General features: G+C 44.8%; 1 protein-coding gene across 1 annotated transcript in view; it reads left to right on the top strand.

Annotated features, from left to right (window-relative positions):
• The window catches only part of LOC115082340 (breast cancer type 2 susceptibility protein homolog), a gene marked incomplete at its 3' end in the record, with an annotated part of 106,525 nt that extends 84,655 nt beyond the window's left edge, over positions 1-21,870 (top strand). Inside the window, exons 9-11 of the mRNA XM_029586576.1 lie at positions 6,469-7,623; positions 15,485-20,929; positions 21,712-21,870. Of these exons, the coding sequence (XP_029442436.1) occupies positions 6,469-7,623; positions 15,485-20,929; positions 21,712-21,870 (6,759 nt within the window). The remainder of the gene's footprint in view (positions 1-6,468; positions 7,624-15,484; positions 20,930-21,711) is intronic.
• Positions 21,871-23,899: the final 2,029 nt, after the last annotated feature.

The raw sequence follows: 23,899 nt of genomic DNA, 5'->3' as shown, positions 1-23,899 counted from the left end.
GTTCCTAAGACGCCGTTGATAGGCGCACGTTCATAAGACGCCATTGATAGGCGCACGTTATAGGCGCACGTTCCTAAGACGCCGTTGATAGGCGCACGTTCATAAGACGCCGTTGATAGGCGCCCGTTATAGGCGCACATAAGACACCGTTGATAGGCGCACGTTATAGGCGCACATAAGACGCCCGTTCATAGGCGCACACAGCTAAGCGCAGGTTGATAAGCGCACTCTCACAGGATAAGCGCATATTAGTAGGCGATACATATTGCAAAGCGTATGGAGCATCAGAGAGCCCATACATCCGCAGAGCAGGCACCTCCAGAATCAGGTATAAGGGCTCTAAGCCTCTGCTCCGCATGCAACCTCAGAGCCACACAGAACGAGGAAGCAGACTCACTATGTGCCCAATGTGAGGAGGTCATGGGAGTTCCAGGACAGGACAGGTCCCAGCCCAGCGGTTCCTCAGGGAACACTCCGGACTTAGCAGGCTGCGGTGAGCAGCCAGGGACCCCAAGAGACCTGGTGCCCCTAAGGCCAGATCTGGCTTCACTCTCCTGGGTGTGGAATTATTCAAGGGAATCCACGCCTTTGTCCAGATGCAGTCTGCTCCTCGAATGGGCCTATCTGTTCCGAATGATCCGGCCCCTGGACCCTCGAGACCTAGGCGCAGCCACTCGCCACCCAGAAGCCCCACGTATGGGGATTCGGATTGCTCCGAGGAAGATGAGGAGCCCCCCGAGGAGGGAGAACTTCCCTCGGAGATAGAACCATATCGGACCATGAGACGCTTCTTTCGGAAAGAGGATCTTCCAGGCCTGGTCTCACAATGCCTATCAGAACTGGCTATTCCGGGCCGGGACGCCCCAGGGGACCCTAACATGAACCCCGTGTTAGAGGGCCTGCGCCAATCGGCTCACCATTTTCCCCTCCTAAAAGCAGCACAGCAGCTAATAGATCTGGAATGGACTGCGCCGGAGGCCGCATTCAAAGGGGGTCGGGTCTTGTCAGGCATGTACCCTCTGGATCCGGCATCCAAGGAGCTGCTGGCGTGCCCTAAGGTAGACGCCATCGTTAACGCAATTGTGAAGCGCACCACAATTCCGGTGGAGGGGGGAGCGGCCCTCAAGGATACACATGACCGGCGCATGGACACCATTCTGAAACAAGCCTTCGAGGTGGCAGCCATGTCCCTAAGAATCGCGACATGCTGCACCATGGTGACGCGTTCCTGTTTATCACAAGCGAGAAACAACACCCCGGGAGAAGACATGGAATCAGCTCTCGCGTTCCTCACTGACGCAGCCTCCGACCATGTCCGTACGGCAGCCAAGGGAGTGTCATCCTCGGTGGCAGCCAGGAGACAGCTCTGGCTACGCAACTGGGCTGCCGACTCTTCCTCCAAGACGCGCATCACAAGAATGCCCTTTAAGGGATCCCTACTGTTCGGCAGCAAACTCGAAAACTGGGCTAATAAATGGGGTGCCTCTCCATTACCCCGTCTGCCAGAAGACAGGTCGAGGAGGACCCAGCGTTTTTTTCCTAGACCATCCAGAGGTAGGAACTCTCAGCGCTTCAACCCTTACAGGGCTCGCTATCAAGCACCTCAGTCTCGGGCCAGGAACCAGCTCTTTCAGGCTAAGCACAATAAGAGGAGAACCAGCTCGGGTTCTGGTCCCGGCCGCAACCCACAATGACAATCAGCCGACCCATTCGGGGGTAGCAGCCATAGGGGGCAGGCTAACCCTCTTCTACCGCAGGTGGGTCGAGATTACTTCGGACCAGTGGGTCCTCGCCATCATCCGAGAAGGTTATTTCCTGGATTTTCTTCGGCTCCCACCGGACAAGTTTGTGGAATCTCCTTGTTCGCCTCTCAAGAAAGCGGCACTAGCAGTGACCTTACAGAGGCTCCTGGCACTAAAAGCCATAATCCCAGTGCCTGCAGAGGAGATGAATTCTGGGCATTATTCCATTTATTTCATAGTACCCAAGAAGGAGGGCACTTTCAGGCCCGTCCTGGACCTCAAGTCGGTCAACCGATACCTACGGGTCCCCAGCTTTCGCATGGAAACTCTACGGTCTGTCAAGAATGCAGTACAGCCAGGGGAGTTTCTCACCTCCCTAGACCTGTCAGAAGCCTATTTGCATATCCCGATCCATCGGGATCACCAGCGCTATTTACGCTTCAAAGTCCTGAATCAGCACTTCCAGTTCCGGGCCTTACCCTTCGGGTTAGCCACCGCACCGTGGATCTTTACCAAGGTCATAGTGGTAGTGGCGGCAGCACTCAGGAAGGAAGGAATTCTCGTCCATCCCTACCTAGACGATTGGCTGATCAGGGCAAAGTCACCGGAGGAGAGCCACCGGGCAACCAACAGAGTTATAGCTCTTCTGGAAAGCCTAGGATGGGTAGTCAACATAAAGAAGAGTTCCCTACAGCCGTCCCAGTCGCTGGAATACCTAGGGGTTCAATTCGACACCCAGGAAGACAAGGTCAGCCTGACCTCCAAAAGGAAGTCGAAACTCCGGAATCACCTGCAGGTCCTGCTGAGCGCCAGCTGACCCACAGCTCGGGATTACCTACAGGTCCTCGGCCTCATGGCATCCACTCTGGAGGTGATACCATGGGCGCGGGCTCATATGAGACCATTACAACGCGCCCTCCTATCTCGGTGGAGCCCACGATCACAGAACTACACCTACCTCTACCAGGCAGAGTGTGGAATCAGCTACGGTGGTGGTTGCAGCCCGGCCACATGAGCCGGGGGTCAAGAATGTCCTCCCCAACCTGGACCCTGCTCACTACAGATGCCAGCCTGAACGGATGGGGAGCACACTGCGAAGAACTCACCGCCCAAGGGCGGTGGAACAGAGAAGAGTCAAGGTGGAACATCAACCGACTAGAAGCACGGGCAGTCAGGCTAGCGTGCCTGCGATTTGCCCACAGACTTCGCAACAGAGCGGTCAGAGTGATGTCAGACAACGCCACCACGGTGGCATACATCAACCGACAGGGCGGAACCAGAAGCCAACAGGTATCTCTAGAAATAGCCCCCCTGATGACTTGGGCGGAAGCGAATCTCCATGACATCTCCGCCGTTCACATCGCCGGGAAGGACAACACCACGGCAGACTTCCTCAGCAGAGAAAGCCTAAATCCAGGGGAATGGCAGCTGTCGCCCACAGCTTTCCAGATGATTGTGGACCAGTGGGGGACGCCGGGCATGGACCTACTAGCAGACAGGTCCAACGCTCAAGTACCCAGATATTTCAGCCGCAGGTGGGATCCGCTATCCCAGGGGATCGATGCCCTGGTACAGCCGTGGCCTCAGTGAATCCTGTTATATGCCTTTCCTCCGTGGCCCCTGCTGGTCGCCATTATACACAAGATTCAGCGACACAGAGGCCTAGTTCTTCTAGTGGCCCCGGATTGGCCAAGAAGACCCTGGTACGCAGACATGAGAAGACTACTGGCAGGGAATCCTCTACGCCTGCCTCCACACAGGGACCTGCTGCGGCAAGGTCCCATCCTCCACGAGGATCCAGCTCAATTCTCTCTTACGGTCTGGCCATTGAGAGGGCTAGATTGAAGAAAAGAGGATACTCTGAGCCGGTAATAGATACACTCCTCCGAGCACGCAAGTTCTCCACATCACTGACATATATCAGGATCTGGAGAGTTTTTGAAGACTGGTGTGACTCTCACAGTACCAATTCACATGCCGCTAAGATTCCTATCATCTTGGACTTTCTAAAAGATGGACTTCAGAAGGGACTGTCCCTCAGCTCCATCAAGGTTCAGGTAGCAGCTCTGTCTTGCTACGGTCCCAGGAGTGACGGCAACACCATTGCCAAACACCCAGACGTTTTACGTTTCCTGAAAGGAGTCAAACACATTCGCCCGCCACTGAAGTGGCCATTGCCCTTGTGGAACCTCAACCTAGTTTTGGAATTTCTAGCGGGATCCGCCTTCAGGCCCCTTCGAGGCCTGTCTCTCCGTTTGTTAACCCTGAAGATGGTGTTCTTGCTGGCTGTGTGTTCAGCACGCCGCATCTCAGAGCTACAAGCACTGTCCTGCCGTGATCCGTTTCTCAGAATCACTCCAGAAGCTATCCATCTTCGCACGGTTCCTTCCTTCTTACCCAAAGTGGTCTCTCACTTTCACCTCAACCAAACCATATACTTGCCATCTACGGAAGGTTTGAAGAAGTCAGAAGAAGGTTGAATATTGCGTCATCTCGACATCGGCAGAATACTGGCCAGATACTTAGAAATGTCAGAAGCAGTACGAAAGACAGACCATCTGTTCGTCCTTCACAGCGGGAAGAAGCAAGGGGAAGCGGCCTCATGGCCCACCATCGCCCGCTGGATCAAAGAAATTATCAAGGCGGCCTACGTAGAGGCAGGAAAACCACCACCTCTACAGGTCAAGGCTCATTCCACCAGAGAGCAAGCGGCCTCTTGGGCAGAAACTAGGATGCTGTCGCCTGCAGAGATATGTAAAGCGGCGACTTGGTCCTCCCTCCATACCTTCTCCAGATTCTACCGTCTGGACATCCAGGCCAGGGAGGACACAGCATTTGCGAGGGCAATCCTACAAGGTCCTCGGGCAGCCTCCCGCCCAGTCCGGGAGTAGCTTTTGTACATCCCACTTGTTTTGAGTCCATCTGCTACACGCTAGGAAATGTAGAGATTACTTACCTGATAATCTCCTTTTCCTTAGTGTATGCAGATGGACTCAGCATCCCGCCCGGCAGCCGGTATACATGAGGATTCGCCGACTCACGGTAAGCCATGTTTTGCTTATAATAGGGCTTCCACCCTGCCGGGTGTCGACGCCTTCCGGTTGAGAACACTGGCGGTCTCCAGCTACTATCAATTGGTCAGGGTACTCCTGTTCATTTAAACGATCGGTCAGCTACAGCTTTTGCAAGGAAGATTACTGAATTGCTACACTTCCTGTGGGGGTATATGTACCCGTGCTGACGTCAGATCCGTCTCCAACTGCTAGCACGAGCACACTGTACCCACTTGTTTTGAGTCCATCTGCATACACTAAGGAAAAGGAGATTATCAGGTAAGTAATCTCTACATTATTTTACCTGATAATTTCCTTTAGTCCATTCAGACCAGTCCAGAACCTTCCTTTTGCTACTATAAAGCATAAAAGAAAGATGTCTGTGCTGGAAATACTGTACAGGTATGATTCATGGGCAGATTGTATATAGTTGATTGTTTGTTTTTTTTTCCTTAACATTTTGGTATTCTGGAAGCTTTTAAAGTTTTTAAGAAGCTTGTTACAGAAAATAATGCAGACTGAGGTCCGCATGGCTGCGTAAAAGGCATGATGTAGCGAGCCTTTTGTTCTCTGTATCCATCTACTGGTTGGTGGGCATAACCGTCTGACTGAATTAGAGAAAAGGAAATTAACCAGTAAGATTAAATTTCTCCTTTAAATTCCTCTGAAGCAGGAATTTTATGCTGAAATATGGCAATATTGGGACTTCAGTGTTTATCTTTGACCTGGTTCTTTTAAAGTATATAATTTTTATTATCTGTTTATATAAATGATTTTTGTATGATTTATTCATTGTTTTTTACTATTTATATACCACTTTCCTGGTCATTTGGTCATTCAAAGTGATGAACAATGAAACCACATTCTAATTTATAGAAACAATTATTTATGGTATGATTTTCTTATGTTTGGTATATCAATTCACATATGTTTTAGGGTTTGACCATATTTATCCAGTTGTGTTCTTTCTGAATTCTGCCACTCTTTTGCATTTTGGTTTTCCTGTGTGCACACTGGTTCTGCCTCTTCCCTTTCTTTGAAGATGAAAAGAGCCAGGGAATTTCCAGATAGCACATACCACCAAAGGATGTTGAAACATGAAAATGTTATTTTAGTCAGCTTCATTACTGAAAGTTGAATAGTTTTTTGGACTTGGATCCGTGCTCATGCAAGAGTATTGAAGGAATGCTGGAAGAAATGTAGTTTAACTAGAAACCCTTGAAAGAAATCCTGAGAGCTGACCAGCAAACTCTGCCTCCAAGGAGTAATCACTGTAGTCCTTTCTGTATCAGTAAAGCAGAAATATGTCTCACTTTATTAGGTACAGGTTAACATTTCTATATAATTTGGGTGTAAAAGAAAAACATTTTTTTAATAAAGGGTACATCTTACAGCTATACAACAGAATATGTTAAATGTGAAGAAAAAGAAAACATGCACAGAGTGAAATGTTTTTATCAGTAACTGGGGCATGCAGAAATAGTCTTCAAAAATATGCAGATTTGTCAATCATAGCATATTCAATGTGGATACACTGAAAACCCAACTGTCTGTGGGGTCACCAGTACAAGGTTAGGGAAGCCCTGTGCTAAATGAAAGCACCAAGTAATATAATAATCTTAGTGCTTTTTGAATTCCTGTTTTCTATAACACTTTTTTAAAACTTTTAACAGAGCTAGAAAAAGATGCCTTCCAGAATGGATTGTACTGTGCAACCAATTCAGCAAGGAAACAGACTGTATCAAATGCCTTGGATAATGGAGATATGCATCAAACTACAGCAGATGTACTAGAAGGAGTAGATGAGGATCTTTCAATATTTTTTACTAGTGGTAAACCTGCTAGTCTAAGAAAAGTGGAAAATGGTAGCAAAGTTGAAAAAAACCACAGTGATAAAAGATCTCAAGAACCTGTCAGTATGTCACAAGAAGAAGATAAAGATGTATGTTTCGAAAAGTTGAAAACACAATTGAATTCTAGTTGTAATTCATCTCAAAAAAATGTGCCAGAAGACACTGTGGAAAATGAGACTGCAGAAAGTAAACTCATCAGGGAATATGTACAGTCTTTAACTTCAGAATGGTCGCAATTAAACCTGTCTGGTTTAGACATAACTCAGATGGAGGAAATGCCCAAATATATTACTTCTTCATCAATCAATTTAATTATCAGGAAAACAGAAGAAAAGATAATTACATCTAAAGACACTAATAATTTAAGTAATTTAGATGATGCTGGTTCACCACAATTGAGAAAAATGTTAAATATAAATACTTTAGAAAATATCGAGGATGAAACAAACTCTTCTCAGCTACGGAAGGATGCAGTGTTAAAACAGGCGGTCCAGGATACACCTCTACTAGAATCATTATCTTTGGATCATCAAAACTCCACACTTGTGAAAAGACAGATTTCCAAAATGAATTTAGATATGAATTTGTTGGACAAATTAGCTAGGGATTTAGAAAAAGGATATGATGTTTGTGAGCATGTCTTTAAAAATCAGTCTATGGAGACCTGCAAAATCTGTAAAAGCATCACTGTATCTGATGATACCATCCCACTTTCATGTACCAGTGATGTCCGTGGAGCAATCTGTTCAAGAAATACTAAAGATGTTGCTACGAGATCAAGCTTGAAAGGAAAGTGCATGCTGCCTCGTTTAATAAAACAACCTAAAAAATTTATTTATTGTGTAAATGAGTTTCCTGGCCATCGACAGGGAACCATCTCCAAAGATCTAAAGTCGTCTACCTACTGTGCATTGTCACATTTGAAATTTAAACCTCATTCCTCAGACATTCCTTTTGCAAAGAAGGGTGATCAAGGTAATTTACTGTACTGATTTAAAGTGTTTATTTTTTTAAAATACAATTTACTATTGGGTATTTCAAATAGTGATAAATTTTTAAATGCTTACAATTTTCAGTAAATTAGAAATAGATTTTCCTGTCGTGTAGCCAGATGGATTCAGAACAAGTGGGTATAGTGTGCTCGTGCTAGCAGTTGGAGACGGATCTGACGTCAGCACGGGTACATATACCCCCACAGGAAGTGAAGCACTTCAGTAATTTCCGTCTCCAAAGCAGTTTGGAGAGCCTGCACGCTCGCTGAGCGTGTTTCCAATCTACTTTCTATTTTCTACTTTCTACTTACTAAATTTCTACAGGAACATCGAGCCCCGCACTCCTGCGGTGATACCCTCGGGTCCCTCCCCCAGTTGAGTTTCCCGGGGTGATTTCCGTGATCCCTCGGAGGTTTAGGCCTCGGTCCGGTGGCCGAATCGCGGCAGGGACCTAGCCCCCGAGCGAGAAGGGCTTGGGTCGGGCTGAGAGGCGCCTCGGTCCCGGCGTGGACTTAGAGGCAGCGGGTGCATTCCTCAAGCGCGGCGGTGAAGGTATTTCCCTTCTCCCCCCGCAGCCGGAGACCGCCCGGGTTTCTGCCGGGAAGCGCCGAGGATCAGGTAAGGCGTACATCTTTTACTTTTGGTCTCCGAGGTACGAGGATCGGCGGCGTTGCCTGTATGTGGCACGCCGCGGAGGTCGCCATTTTGTCTGCCTTGTTAAGGTATTGAGCGCCCATGATAGGCGCCTGTATTGTTGAGCATATATTGTACTGGGCGTATATTGCTGACCGCATATTATTGAGCGCATATTGTATTAAGCGTATATAGCTGCCACTTATTATTGAGCGCATATTGTATTAAGTGTATATTGCTGACCGCATATTATTGAGCGCATATTATTGAGCGCTTATTGTATTGAGCGCTTATTGTATTGAGCGCATATTATTGAGCGCACAATGGAACATTCGAATGCCCCGGCGTCTCCGGCAGCGGCGCCTCCTGATTCCGGCGTGAAAGCTCTCGGCCTCTGCTCAGCATGCCAGCTCAGAGCCACGCACAGCGAGGAGCCAGACTCCCTTTGTGCCCAATGTGAGGAGGCAGTGGGAGCCTCGGGCCAGGACCAGTCTCAACGGAGGTTTGTCGACAGTTCCCCAGGAGCCACCCCGGATCTAGTGGGCAGTCTCGAACAACCTGGGATCCCGGGGGACTTGGTACCCTGACGACTTGAGACTGCTTCCATTTCCTGGGTGGATCTCTTTAAGGGGATCCATGCCTTTGTGCAGATGCAATCAGCTTCCCGTCCAGGCCCTGCTGCTGCTGCTCCAGCTGACCCTGCCGCTGGACTTTCGCGCCCTTATCGTGGGCAAGAACACCTGCCTCCGGGCAGTCCGGTTCAGGCGGACCCTGATGTTTCAGAGGACGAATCCGAACCCTCCGAGGAGAGGGAGCTTCCCTCGGGGATTGAGCCATATCGAACTATGAGGCGATTCTTTCCCAAGGAAGATCTCTCCGACCTGGTATCTCAGTGCCTGGCGGAGTTGGCTATTACAGGCCCCAGCACTACGGTGCCATCTACGCAGAACCCTCTGCTGGAAGGTCTTCGTCCTACAGCCCGCCATTTTCCCTTCTTGCAAGCCGCACAGCAACTGATAGACCTGGAATGGGCTGCACCAGGGGTCTCATTCAAAAGGGGTCAGGCCCTGATGGGCATGTACCCACTGGATCCGGCAATCAAGGAGATGCTGGCATGCCCTCAGGTGGACGCCTTGGTTAGTGCGGTGGTCAAGCCCACTACCATTCCAGTTGAGGGGGGGGCGGCCCTCAAGGAACCTCATGACCAGCGACTGGACGCCATCTTGAAACAGACTTTTGAGGTGGCAGCTCTGTCTTTGCGAATCGCAACCTGCTGCACAGTGGTGACACGTTCCTGTTTGTCACAAGTCAGGAACAATGCTCCAGCAGCGGACATGGAATCCGCTCTCTCGTTCCTCACGGATGCCGCATCCGACCTAGTCCGTACAATAGCCAAGGGGATCTCATCTTCTGTAGCTGCCAGGCAGCTCTGGATACGGAACTGGTCAGCCGATGCTCCTTCGAAGACACGCCTCACCAGAATGCCCTTTAGGGGTTCTCTCCTGTTCGGCAGCGACCTTGATAAACTGGCCAGCACATGGGGTGCCTCTCCAATACCTCGCCTGCCGGAAGATAGGTTCAAGAGGAACCAGCGCGCCTTTCCAAGGCCTTCCAGAGGCAGAGGCTCTCAGCGCTTCACTCCCTTTAGGAGTCACTACCAGGCACCCCATCCTCAGGCCAGGAACCAGTCCTTTCGGACCAAGCAGCATAAGAGGGGAGCCGGCTCGGGTTCAGGGCCCGGCCGCGCCTCCCAATGAGAATCAGCCGATCCATCCGGGGGACGGAGCCATAGGGGGCAGGTTAATCCTCTTCTACCCCAGATGGGTCGAGATTACGTCGGACCAGTGGGTCCTCACCATTATCCGAGAGGGGTATTATCTGGACTTCCATCATCTCCCTCCGGACAGGTTTGTGGAATCTCCATGTCCAATCCACAAGAAGGCAGCATTGGAAGCTACCCCGGCGAGGCTCCTGTCCTTGAAAGCCATAATCCCAGTACCTGCATGGGAAATGGATTCTGGACATTATTCCATTTATTTCATGGTACCCAAGAAAGAGGGCACTTTCCGGCCCGTCCTGGACCTCAAGTCAGTCAACCGATACTTAAGGGTCCCGAGGTTTCGCATGGAAACTCTGCGCTCAGTCAAGACCGCAGTACAGCCAGGGGAATTCCTCACGGCTTTAGACTTGTCAGAAGCCTATCTGCATATCCCGATCCATCCGGATCATCAGCACTATCTACGCTTTAAGGTTCTAGGACGCCACTTCCAATTCCGGGCTTTACCCTTCGGGCTAGCCGCGGACCTTCACCAAGGTGATCGTAGTGGTAGCAGCGGCGCTCAGACGGGAAGGAATCCTGGTCCATCCCTACCTAGACGATTGGCTGATCAGGGCGAAATCACGAGAGGAGAGCCATCGGGCAACCAACAGAGTGATCGCCCTTCTGGAAAGCCTGGGATGGGTAGTCAAGCTAAACAAGAGTTGCTACAGCCTTCCCAATCACTGGAATACCTGGGAGTCCAGTTCGACACTCAGGCAGACAAAGTCAGTCTCACCACCAAGAGAAGGTTAAAACTTCAGACGCGTCTCCGGTCCTTGATGGGAGCCAACCGGCCCATAGCTTGGGATTATCTACAGGTTCTCGGCCTCATGGCATCCACCCTGGAAGTGGTACCCTGGGCAAGGGCCCATATGAGACCTCTGCAACGCTCCCTGCTCTCTCGCTGGAGCCATCGCTTCCGGAATTACTCCGTGCATCTACCTCTGCCAGCCAGAGTACGGACCCAGTTACAGTGGTGGTTGCAGCCCAACCACACAAGCAAGGGGTCGAAGATGTCCTCCCCCATGTGGATTCTGCTCACCACAGATGCCAGCCTGAGCGGATGGGGCGCACACTGCGAAGAACTCACCGCACAAGGGCGGTGGAACAGAGAAGAGTCAGGGTGGAACATCAACCGCCTAGAGGCACGGGCAGTCCGGTTAGCCTGCCTACAATTTGCTCACAGACTGCAGAACCGGGCAGTCAGAGTGATGTCCGACAACGCCACCATGGTGGCATACATCAACCATCAGGGTGGAACCAGAAGCCGACAGGTGTCCCTAGAGATAGCCCCGCTGATGGCTTGGGCAGAGGCGAATCTTCTGGACATCTCCGCCGTCCACATTGCCGGAAGGGACAACACCACGGCAGACTTCCTCAGCAGAGAAAGCCTAAATCCGGGGGAATGGCAGCTGTCACCCACAGCCTTTCAGATGATTGTGGATCACTGGGGGATTCCGGACATGGACTTACTAGAGGACAGGTCCAATGCCCAAGTACCCAGATACTTCAGTCGCAAGCGAGATCCGTTCTCTCACGGGATCGATGCCCTGGTTCAGCAATGGCCTCCAGGGACCCTGCTATACGCCTTTCCTCCGTGGCCCCTGCTGGGCACCCTTATCCACAAGATTCAGAAGCACCAGGGCCTAGTTCTTCTAGTGGCACCAGACTGGCCAAGAAGACCCTGGTACGCGGACATGAGAAGACTACTGGCAGGAGAGCCCCTTCCCCTGCCTCCTCTCAGGGACCTGCTACGTCAGGGTCCCATCCTCCACGAGGATCCGGCTCAATTCTCTCTTACGGTCTGGCCATTGAGAGGGCTAGGCTGAAGAAAAGAGATTACTCGGAGCCGGTGATAGATACACTCCTCCGAGCTCGCAAGTTTTCCACATCCCTCACCTACGTAAGGATCTGGAGAGTATTTGAAGCCTGGTGCGACACTCATGGCACCAATCCACATGCGACTACTATCCCTATTGTTTTGGATTTCCTGCAGGATGGGCTTCAGAAGGGTCTCTCCCTCAGCTCCATCAAGGTTCAGGTGGCTGCGCTGTCTTGCTACGGTCCCAGGAGGGATGGCAAGACGATTGCTACGCACCCAGATGGTTCACGTTTCCTGAAAGGAGTCAAGCACATTCGTCCGCCACTGAAGTGGCCAGTGCCCCTGTGGAACCTCAACAATGTTTTGGATTTCCTCGCGGGATCCACCTTTAGACCCCTTCGGGGCCTGTCTCTCCATTTGCTAACTTTGAAGATGGTATTCCTGCTGGCAGTGTGTTCAGCACGTCGCATCTCAGAGCTACAAGCACTGTCCTGCCGTGATCCCTTTCTCAGAATCACTCCTGAGGCTATCCATCTTCGCACGGTTCCATCCTTCTTGCCTAAGGTAGTCTCACAATTTCACCTCAACCAGACCATATCCTTGCCAACCACGGCGGTCTGAAGAAATCAGAAGAAGGGCGTTTGCTACGCCATCTCGACATTGGCAGATTGCTGCCCAGATATCTGGAAATGACAGAAGCCGTACGAAAGACTGACCATCTGTTCATCCTGCACAGCGGGAAGAAACAAGGAGAAGCGGCCTCTCGGCCCACCATCGCCCGCTGGATTAAAGAAGTTATCAGAGCGGCCTACGTAGAGGCCGGGAAGTCACCACCTCTACAAGTCAAGGCTTATTCTACCAGAGCCCAAGCAGCATCTTGGGCAGAATCTAGGATGCTGTCGCCTGCAAAAATATGTAAAGCAGCGACATGGTCCTCCCTCCATACGTTCTCCAGGTTCTACCGTCTGGATGTCCAGGCCAGGGAGGACACAGCATTTGCAAGGGCGGTCCTCAGGCAGCCTCCCACCCAGTCCGGGAGTAAAGGTTTTGTACATCCCACTTGTTCTGAGTCCATCTGGCTACACGCTAGGAAATGTTGAGATTACTTACCTGATAATCTCGTTTTCCTTAGTGTAGACAGATGACTCAGCATCCCGCCCGGCTGCCAGTATACATGGGTTTCACCGATTAAGGTAAGCCTTATCATTTCTTACATGAGTGCGTCCACTCTACCAGGTGTCGACGCCTTCCGGTTGGGAATGCTGGCGGTCTCCAGCTCCTATCAATCGGTCAGAGGAATCCTGTTTTCACTATTTCATTGATCGTCAGTACACATATATCCATAACAGCTTTTGCAAGGAAGATTACTGAATTGTCTCACTTCCTGTGGGGGTATATGTACCCGTGTTGACATCAGATCCGTCTCCAACTGCTAGCACGAGCACACTGTACCCACTTGTTCTGAGTCCATCTGTCTATACTAAGGAAAACGAGATTATCAGGTAAGTAATCTCAACATTTCTCATTCAGGATCTAAACTTTTTTATTATGATCCTGTTCAATTGAGATCCTATCTTGATGGTCATGGTAGTTATATTTAGCCTTTTTTGATCGTCTGTATTGATTTGTTTGAATGCTGTCTCTCTTATTTCTTTTGTTTTCTTGTGTTTCCTTGGTTCTAATTTGTATTGCTCAACTTCATCTTGTCTTCCCCGTTTATTTCCTTTAAATAATTGAGTTGTTTGGAATTTGTTACTGCTTTTGATTGCTTAATATAATTAGTTATCCAACTCAAGTTTTTTCTGTACAAGTTTAAACTTGTTTATTGTGAAAATTCTAATAAGTATAAAGTTAAAAAAAAAAAAAAAAAAAGCTTGCTGTCAACAAAATATTTTTGTTGGGGGTAGCCTGTTGGTATGGATTCCTCAAGTATGACGACTGCCATCTTTCTTTTTCTTGAAAAAAGCAGAGTGATCTCCAAAGACAGAAGGATGTTAGTCTTCACAAAACCCAACTGTCTATGGAGTTTATTTCACTGTTTTTTGTTTTAATGACTAAATACAAGACTGAAGGGACCACCACGTGCACATGTGGTACAATGGCAAGTATGAGCATGTCCAGTGAAACACAGTCAAAATTCAAGAAACTTTGATGTAAGTGTTCCATGTCGAGCTCCATTAGATGATGTCACCTCATGTATGAGGACTGACATCCTGCTGTCCAAGGAGAACACCTGTTATAGGTAAGCAACTCTGCTTTCTGAAGTAGATGAATTGATCACCATGAAGAGAGACAGGGTTAAGACTTGAATGTGGGTAAATAGCTCATTTATTTACCTGGGAAATGTTGAATTGTGGTCACTTTGAATCTGGTGTTTATTAGCTGGGAGGAATAGCACATCCAGCTTTTCCTTCTCCTAGCATTCCTCCTGTTTATCCCCATAAGATAAGAACATAAGATATGCCATACTGGGTCAGACCAAGGGTCCATCAAGCCCAGAATCCTGTTTCCACCGGTGCCAATCCAAGTCACAAGTACCTTGCAAGTACCCAAACATTAGATAGATCACAAGCTACTATTGCTTATTAATTACCGTCTTAGCAGTTTATGGATTTAACCTCTAGGAACCTATCCAAACCTTTTTTAAACCCAGTTACACTAACTGCTGTAACCACATCCTCTGGCAATGAATTCCAGAGCTTAACTATGCGCTGAGTGAAAAATAATTTTCTTCAATTTGTTTTAAATGAGCTAGTTGCTAACTTCATGGAGTGCTCCCTGGTCCTTCTATTATCTGAGAGAGTAAATAACTTATTTACATTAACTTGTTCAAGTCCTTTCAAGATTTTGTAGAATTCTATCATATCCCCCCTCAGTCATCTCTCCTCTAAATTGAACAGCCCTAACTTCTTTAGCCTTGCCTCATGTTCTGTCTGTTCAGGGACAGAAGAGGGGGGGGGGGGGTAAGACTGGAACAGACACTGCAAAGGAAAAAAAATCCTCCACTTCCCTTTCCATCCCCTCTCCTTCTGTTGCCTGCAGGCTACCTGGAGAGGAGGGGCTGGAGCAGTAAACTGAATAGCCTCTTCCTGAGATTCAGAGCACTGGCCAATCCCTGCCTGAAGCTCTCCAGTCTCTCCCTGCAATTTGTTAATTCCTGGAATTTCCAGGTAAAACCTAATTGAGCTTCCAGGTATGATCATTAGCTAACTGTAAAGCTGTACAAAATCAGGCTTTATTTTTGTTGTTAATTATATAAGAAAAACAATAACTGGAATGGGAGGGAGGCATCCCCAGAAACTTAATCCCAATCACCCTCCCAACATCGAAATATATAACCCAAGACCAAGATATACATACTTTAGATCCTTAAGTTTGATAGCTTTCCCCTGGGCTGTCTCTATTTTGTCTATATCCTGTGGGAGATGCAATTTCTAGAATCAGTACAGTACTCCATATGAGGTCTCACTATGACAAATCTGGATCACAATAAAAATTACCATACAGTTTAACTTTTCTTTTCTTTTTTAAAATGTCCTATTTTTAAAGTTATCTTTGATTGTCTTACAGATGTTTGTGGTGTTTCTGCAGACAGTTTGCACTTGCGCTTGGATATATGTACTGAGAAAAATCCTGAGACCCAGAGTATAAATGCCTTTGGAATGGATGACACATTTAATGAATATAATTCTCTGATTGACCAAATAAGATACCAAGAGCTGAAGAAAAGTGAATTAAAAACTATTAAAAAACAGCAACAAATAAGAGAGAATAGTTCTCTAGCTTCTTCACTAATTAGTACGCTTGTCTCCAAACAAAATCTTGATGTAAGTAACAACAGAATTGGTTCAACTATAAAGCAAAAGGTTTTGGCTGCTGCGTACCTCTTAGCAGAAAAACATCTCCAAATGGAGTACAGCAGGAAGGAAGTCTTAATTCGATGTCCAAAAAAGGACCCAGGACTTTTAAATGCCACAGTTGATTCAACAAATACTTTTCCAATCCTTATTTCTCTGGATATGGATGGAGAGATTACCAGCAATTCTTCACGAGTAAGTGAACCCTCTGAAAATCTAGAATATAAACCACCTAAGGAAACCTGTGACTTCAGTTCCAGTTTACAGGAAATTGGTTATGAAGAAAACAAACAAAAAAGAATTTGTTTTAAAAAAGAAACTGCTAATTTTGATCCTATTGCAAGCCATCTGAAACAGCTGCCTTCTGGTGGATATGAAGAAATTATTTCACCATGTTTTGAAATGCTGTCTGGTACAAGTGATAGGGCCGTCATGTTGGAGACTGAAAACACATTAGATAAAAATCCTCTTCCAAAAGAGTCACTTGTTAAACAGCAGTGTGGTTTCAGTATGTCATCTCACAATAAAAACATGCTTATATCTCTTCAAACTGCTAATATCAAGAGCATGTCAGTGTCTTCAGCACCTATAGAAAAAGGCAAACAAATATTTGATCACATTGAATCTGGTTATTTAAATGAAGTAATTTCTGCAAATTTAAGCTTAGTAAAACAGGAATCTATAGTGGAATATCCACAGACAGTCTTTTCCGTTCCTCAAAAAGAATCTGGTTCCACAATTGCTCAGAAAGTAAAACTTTTAAATTCTTTACCAAAGGTTCAAGAATTTTCAGAAAAAAATAAACATGTGAAATCGGTAACCAGCTTTCCTTCATTATGCACATCATCAGATAAAGCTTCTTCTAGTTCAGAAACATATTTAGATTTGAATTTGCCTGCAGGAGGAGTAGAAGCAGTAGAAAATACAAGCAGCAAACAAGATTTATACTGCTTACTTAGTTGTAATGCAAATCAAAATTTTGTTGGCTTTAAAACTGCATCCAATAAACAGATACAGCTGTCTGAGAACAGCATGAAAAAAAGTAAAATGATGTTTAAAGAAATTGAAGATCAGTGCTTAATGAACAAAAGAGATGAAAAAGCAGCTAATAAAGAGAATTCTTATTTCTTGCCCAGTTCTAACATATCTGTTTTAAATCTTCAGTTTGATAGCTTCAATACCACATCCAGCAAACAGATACAAGTCTCTGAAAACATCAATAAGGGCAAATTGTTGCTCAAAGAAATTGAAGACCAGAGCCTCTCGATCTTTCTCCAAGAGCAAATGGAAAGCATTTCGACTTTTACTGGGCAAGATAATGTGGTAACTCTTTCAGTTGCAGAAAACAAATTGGCAACCAATTCCTCATGTTCTACTGCGTTGCAGATAAGTCATTCTGAGACCAGGAATCTTGTCTCTAACACAACAGTGACTTCCACTAGAGAAATAGATTCAGCTGTACAGGATTTGCCTGTTAAACAGATACCTGAACTAAGCCAAAGTCTGACAGCTAGCCAAAAAGCTGAAATTACTGAACTTTCTTCCATTTTGGAGGAGACTAACAGTCAGTTTGAGTTTACACAGTTTAGTAAGAAAATTGACATGATGGCAGATGTTTCTGAACTGGTGGAGGATTTAGAGAGTACTGCAAATCTAAATAATTCTGAGGTATGGAAAGAGATAAATTTTGATGACAGTTTTAATACTGAATCCTTTATAACCATGGACACATGGCCTGCAAGTCAGGTTTATATGAATGAAGAGAGAATTTGTGTAGAAAACAAAGATACTAAAGTTAATGTGTCACATGCTGGAACACCTGTTATCACTCTAAGCAAACCTGTGGATACTTTTTTTCCAAACAACAGTTCTACAAATTTTGGAGGGTTTAGTTCAGCTAGTGGTAAAAAGATTAACATTAGCAATGAAGTTTTTCTCAAAGCTGTAAAAGTGTTCAGTGATGTAGATGATGTTGAAGAATCTTTTCTGACACCTGTTTCAGGATGCTCAAATGTTACAGCAGGTCTGAATCATGCATTTTCTTCTCAAAGAAATTCTATGTGCCAGATGGGAAAAAATAGTTATTGTATCAGTAACTTAACCAAAAAAAATTCTAAACATCAATATCATCCAAAAAGTAATAGTGCAGCAGAGGCCATTAATCAGTTTCCTGCCAGAAATATAGAAAATAAAAGTAAAATAATGGATGAAGAGAAGAAGAGATCTTGTATTTCTAGTGGCAAGGACATAAAGGACTATAGTTTAAAAGATGCTCTTAGCATCTATAATGAGGATAGTTCTAGTAGAAAGCACATTGTTGATAAAGTTGGAAGTAGGAAATCTTTGAATCACCAACATTCAAGCCTAAAAAACTTAAACCAGTTTGATCCTGAAAAAAATTCATCTGAATGTAGTTTGCAGGCAGCTTGGATGCACTCTGTAGCATGTTTCACAAAAACTGCTGAAGTAAAAGAAAAGTATGATGTGAACATTTCCAGTGAAATTCCAAGAGAGACTGAACAACTGAAAGTTGAACAGAACAGGCCAAGAGTTGAGCCTAGCAAACTCTTCCATATGCAACCAGGCTTTCAGACTGCATATGGTAGAAATATCTCTGTCTCAACGGCTTCACTAGAGAAGGCATTCCATTTGTTTGCAGAAGAGTATTATGAAAACAGTTCTAATAGCTCATTATTTTCTAATGAGCTGATAGCAAATCAGGTCAAAATGTTGCCAGTTGCAATGGAATGTTATACTGGTAAAAATAAAGTATCAGGAGTGAAGGAAACTGATTTGGATGATTTAAAAGATAAACAGATTGTCCAACAAAAAGATCATGCAAACCAAGGTGTACAAGAAAACATTTCTATGGGCTTCTGTACAGCTAGTGGTAAAAAAGTTACAATTACAGATGAATCTTTAGCTAAAGCGAAAAGCCTTTTCGCTGAGGAATCCATATTAGGGATACATAACCAGACTACTAGTGAAGCCGATGACTACCTGCAGCCAGGCTTTAAGAAAGGGGATGAAAATCTGAATGACAGAGTTTGTAAGACATTTGGGAAAACATCCTCCAAATATTGTGGAGAAATGCTACAACTTCAAGGTGATAATGGTGGAAAACATTCTGTCTGTGAAGGATCTGTAAAGATATTAGAAAAGAAGCTTAATGGCTCAGTTTATCATGCTACAGATTTTGAAACTGAACATACACTTTCATTGGAAGCAAACTCAACTACTCTACCCAAAAAGAATTTAGAATCTTTAAATATAAAAAATTTATCTGTGATGCCCTCCACAAAGGCTTTTAGAGGGTTCCAAACTGGACAGGGTAAGTTAATTTCTGTTAGTGAGGTTTCATTACTTAAGGCCAGAAAATTGCTGAATGAGGACAGTTTGAAACGTACGCCATTAAAAATCGGTGATGCTTCTACAACTGCATTCTGTCGTGCTTCTACCGAGGAAACATCTGAGAAACATCCTTCACCCATGAGCACTGGTTTAGCTATTAAAGTTGATAAACCATTCTTAAAGGACATCAGAGGCTTAGCCAATGAAACAGATAGTTGCTTTTCTAGAACTAATTCTGAGATAGATTATGTAAATAATTTAGATGATTCTGATTGTAAACTTAACCATTCAACAAAAAATATGCCAACTGTGTTCCAAAATCAGTCAATGGATGTATGTACTATGCCCAGGAAGAGAGTAACTGCTTCTGAAGAAGCACTGGAATCTGACATCTGCAATATGAATAATCTTGACTTATCAAATGCTGAAAATGTTGCTATGTCACAAAACTTTGTTTTTGGAGAAGGACCATTAATTACTGAAAAAGAGAGAGTTAATTTGAGGCCCCTCAATACAGGACCTGCTGTGTTCAGTACAGCAGGTGGTAAGACTGTCAGTATTTCCCACGAAGCTCTAAAGCGAGCCCGGCAGATATTTTCTGATGAGAAATCCATTGATACTAATATTGAAACTAAATTTCAAACTGAAGTTCCAGCTAGTTCTAAGCTGTCAGGTAGTTCTGAATATTTAACACAAGTCAAAGGTAAAAATGCAGATAGTTCATGCTGTTTTTCTACTGCAAAAGGAGAAGCAATTTGCATAAATGAAAAGAGCTTAAAATATGTAAGAAATATGTTTGCAGATACTCTCTCTAAGCAAATCAACGCAGAGCCTCAGAAAGTAGAAAAACACATTTATGAAAATCATGCAGTCACTGTTTCCCATTTAGACACTTCTGAAAACAAGCCTGGCTTTTTCAGTACAGCGAGTGGGAAACATGTACAGTTGTCTGATGAATCCTTGAAGAAAGCTAGACGGCTTTTCTCTGAAATAGAAAATAATTATTCACTGGAGCAACAAGGTGTCTTAGCTTTGGACTATCAATGTAAAGAACCTTTGCTAGGGAATAAGGAAACTAAATTTCCAGGAGAGGAGAATAGGTTAGTTAATATAAGAAGTGAGCGACAAGTGCCTCAAGACCCAGATATTTCAACAACTATAGGAAATCCAAAGAGTTCTCTTGGATTCAGCACAGCAAGTGGGACACCTGTGATAGTTTCTGAAAATGCACTTCAGAATGTTAAGATTATGTTCAAAGAATTTGACTCTGGCAATAGTGACAGCTTCCTTGAAAGTACATCCTGTTTTACAGTCACAAAAGTTAATAAAACTGAATACCAAGAACTTGGAAAGGATATTTTAGCAGCCAAAGGCAAGGAAACACAACAAAATGATGGTTATATTAATATGAAGTCTTCTAGAAATATGCATGTGACTAAAATTCCAAACTGTATGCCTTACATAGATAAGAGTAAACAACTAACAGCAGTGTTAGAAGCAAGCACAACATTTTCTACAAAACATCATGTTTTGGATGATAAGCAGCAACAGTATGTCAGGCCAGAAACTAAAACTGATTTGGCGTCAGTTAATGTGCCGCCTAAAGCAACACTAAAGATATATTCCACTACCAGTGCTCAAAACCCTGAAAACTATTTGGAAAAAGAAGCTGTGGAGAGTGCAAAAGCTTTCATGGAAGATGATGAGCTTACTGATGCTGGCTTAGTATGTGAGCAGAATAAATCTCATTCAAGAACAGATGACCTGAGAAATGGAAAAAGAAAAAGAGCAGAAGGAACTTTTTCTGGTATGTATCCAATATATATTTCTGTCAAAAGCTTTTTAGAGCTTTAATTTAGAAGACAATTATTTTAGTTTGATTGCTTAGCTACATTATCATTGTTTCCACAGCACAAATACATGCAGATTAAAAATACAGATTTTATTTAAACTGAAAACCTTCCATGTAAACAGTAGGGATGTGCATTCATTCATGTGTCTTTGCATTATGCGTGTACCTCTAATATGCACACAAGGTCTTCTGTGTGTACTTTAAGTTTGCGAGTAATGCCGAAATGAATGAACAAATGCACATTGAATGTACAACAAATGCATATCCCTAGTAAACAGTAAGCAATAACTGAGTGTACAGTAAAACAGATTTTAGCGCACTCTATGCCTTTACGCTTTGATTATAAAATAGCTGGTTTGGGGATGAGAGCCTTTCACTAACTGTATTATAAGAAGTCACTCAGGAGATGACTGCTTTATAATATGGTTGAATGACCATGTAGTAAATTGAATTTTACTTTATGATCATGTACTCTTGTATCACAACCCTTCATTCCAAGTGCCATTTTATAAATTTGTAACAAATTTTACCTTACAAACACTAGCTAAGCAGCTTTGATTTTAGTCTTCTGACTATAAAATGAAAGCCACACAGCAGCTCAACAAATTTTTCATTGTTTCATATATAGCAGTATTTTTTCTATATAAAAAATGTTTTCATTGAATTGTGAATTAAAGCTAGTTGGAGGATCAGTCATGATCTTTTTGTAAAATCCTTCTGCATATTGTTTTTTTCAGAGGAGCCTACAATTAAAAGGCAGCTGTTGCCTGAGTTTGACAGATCAATGAAGAATTGCCCAAAACCATCACTGAAAGCTTTAGGCACTCCAGATGGTATGACTTTCTTTATTATGATTATAATAACCACAAACACCAAATTTAAAATGTTTAACAGTTGTACAGTTCAGCTTGATTATAACACATATGCATCCTAGTATACAGTAAGTTTCATCAAACATTTCAAGGCTTTCATAATAACCTAGTAAATGTTAACAGATAAGGACTTTTTGACCCACCCAATCTGCCCAGTTGTTCCTACTTGCAGTGGTCTAAGGATATTTCCCAGCAGTCAGCCATATAAGCTTGATTGCTGCAGGATATCACCCCCATATACTTTGTCCTTAGCTAGAAATTTCAGCCATATCATTTTGTCTTAGTCAACTTACCATTTCCTCCCCCCAAGTTATCTTTGAAAATGTACCAAAGCCCTGTTGCAGCTGGACCTGACTTGGGAGTTTAATGTATCTGTCCAACCACTTTATGCTGGCTGACTTTGTCATCTAGCTTTTATGACCCTCGGATGTTCTGGATAGATGAGCACATAGGTTTCCATTCCTGGACCAACATGCAGACTCTCTATTTTATCCTACTTCTTCCCCACCCCTGCTCTTACCACAACTGTCTGTATCTGTTTCAAACATACTTAGTAACCAAAATCATGGAAGCATTATCACTTCTGCTGGTAGGCTGTTCCAGACACTTAACACACTAAATAAATTAGTTTTTCTCAAAGCCACCCTCTCTAACTTTCTACCACTATATCTAACTTTCTACCACAATATAAAACTATTTAGCAATAGCTAAAATATTTAGGGACAAGGAAAAAATGTTTTTTTTGGTTATTTTTGTATTTTGCATTTTTTTCTTTTTTTTTCTTATTGCTTATTTTGCTTTCTTTTTTTCTTTGTGCCCTTTTACTGTTTTGCTTTGCTGTCTCCTCCATTCGTCTTTTTCCTCCCTCTCCTTGCGCCTTAGTTTAACCTCTTCCCCCTCCCTCTAGTATCTTCCACAGCAGCCTTTAAATCTCCCTTCAGCTTCTCTTCCCTGCTCCTTTTTGTGTCTTGGCAGCAGAGAGCCTGCCCCAGGTCTCAGTAGTTGTGGCAATGGCTTCTCTTCACAGCCCAGTGGTAGGAGAATAACTTAAGCTGCAGTGGTGGCTTCTCTTAGTCTAGCAGCAAAAGGTTACCATAGCCTGCACTGGCAAGCTCCAGAAGCCAAATTATAGGTATCCAGAATTTTTCACACATCATGAGATCTTGTCCTTGAATTTTTTACATAGTAACATAGTAATGATAGCAGGAAAATACCAGTTCCTGTACGTACCCGGATCAGTCTAGACAGTGGGTTGAGCCTCCTTTCCAGCAGGTGGAGACAGACTAAAACTTGAAGAATGCCCTATATCAGGACAGAGCCTATCCTCTAACCCTTCAGTATTCGTCTGTCTCCAGCAGGTGTAGCATCTCCCCTTCGGTTCTCTGCTGTGGGCTAGTCAGCTTTTTCTTCTGTCTTCTTGTAGGCTCAAGCAAGTATTTCTTGTGATTCTCGCTTGTTTAAAAAAAAAAAAGAAGTTTTTTGCTTTTTTCGTGATTTTTCTTTTTTCTGTGTGGGAGACGGCTCCGTCATCCAGCTCTTGCCCGGCTCAGGGGGGCTTTGCCCCTTTTGCGCTGCATAGCCTGAGTCCGTGGACGCTTCCAGGTGTGGGGACCGAGTCTCTCGGGTCTCGTCTCCCCCCCATCTGGCTGCCGAGAGGGGTTTTTTTAACCCGCTGCTGCACTCAGTACAAAAAAAAAAAAATAACAAAAGTTTCAAACTTTAAATAAGTTGCAGGTACTCACCTACCTCTAACTTATTTGCAGCAGTTGACCAGCATTTTTTAATTTTTTCTGGTCATAGCAGGCCTTGAACCGGCAGCCAGACAGGCAGGAGGCAGCAGGTTTTCCCTTCTGCTCTCTCCGGCCCTGCCAGGCTGTCAATCAAAGCTTTTTTCTACTTTTTTTTTCTTCAGCCGCGGCTCAGCTATGTCCCGGCAGGCAGCCTGCCTTTCTTGTGGGCTGCCCTCCTCGTGTTTTTCGCGGCAGGGTCTTTGTTCTGCTTGCCTGCCGGGTGGGGAAGGTCCCTCCTCGGCAGGACAAGCAAATTTAACCCG

Source organism: Rhinatrema bivittatum, unplaced genomic scaffold, assembly GCF_901001135.1.
Source record: "Rhinatrema bivittatum unplaced genomic scaffold, aRhiBiv1.1, whole genome shotgun sequence".
Classification (NCBI taxonomy): Eukaryota; Metazoa; Chordata; class Amphibia; order Gymnophiona; family Rhinatrematidae; genus Rhinatrema; species Rhinatrema bivittatum.
Note: the sequence above shows the minus strand (reverse complement) of the source record. Positions and strands in the feature narration are given on the sequence as shown.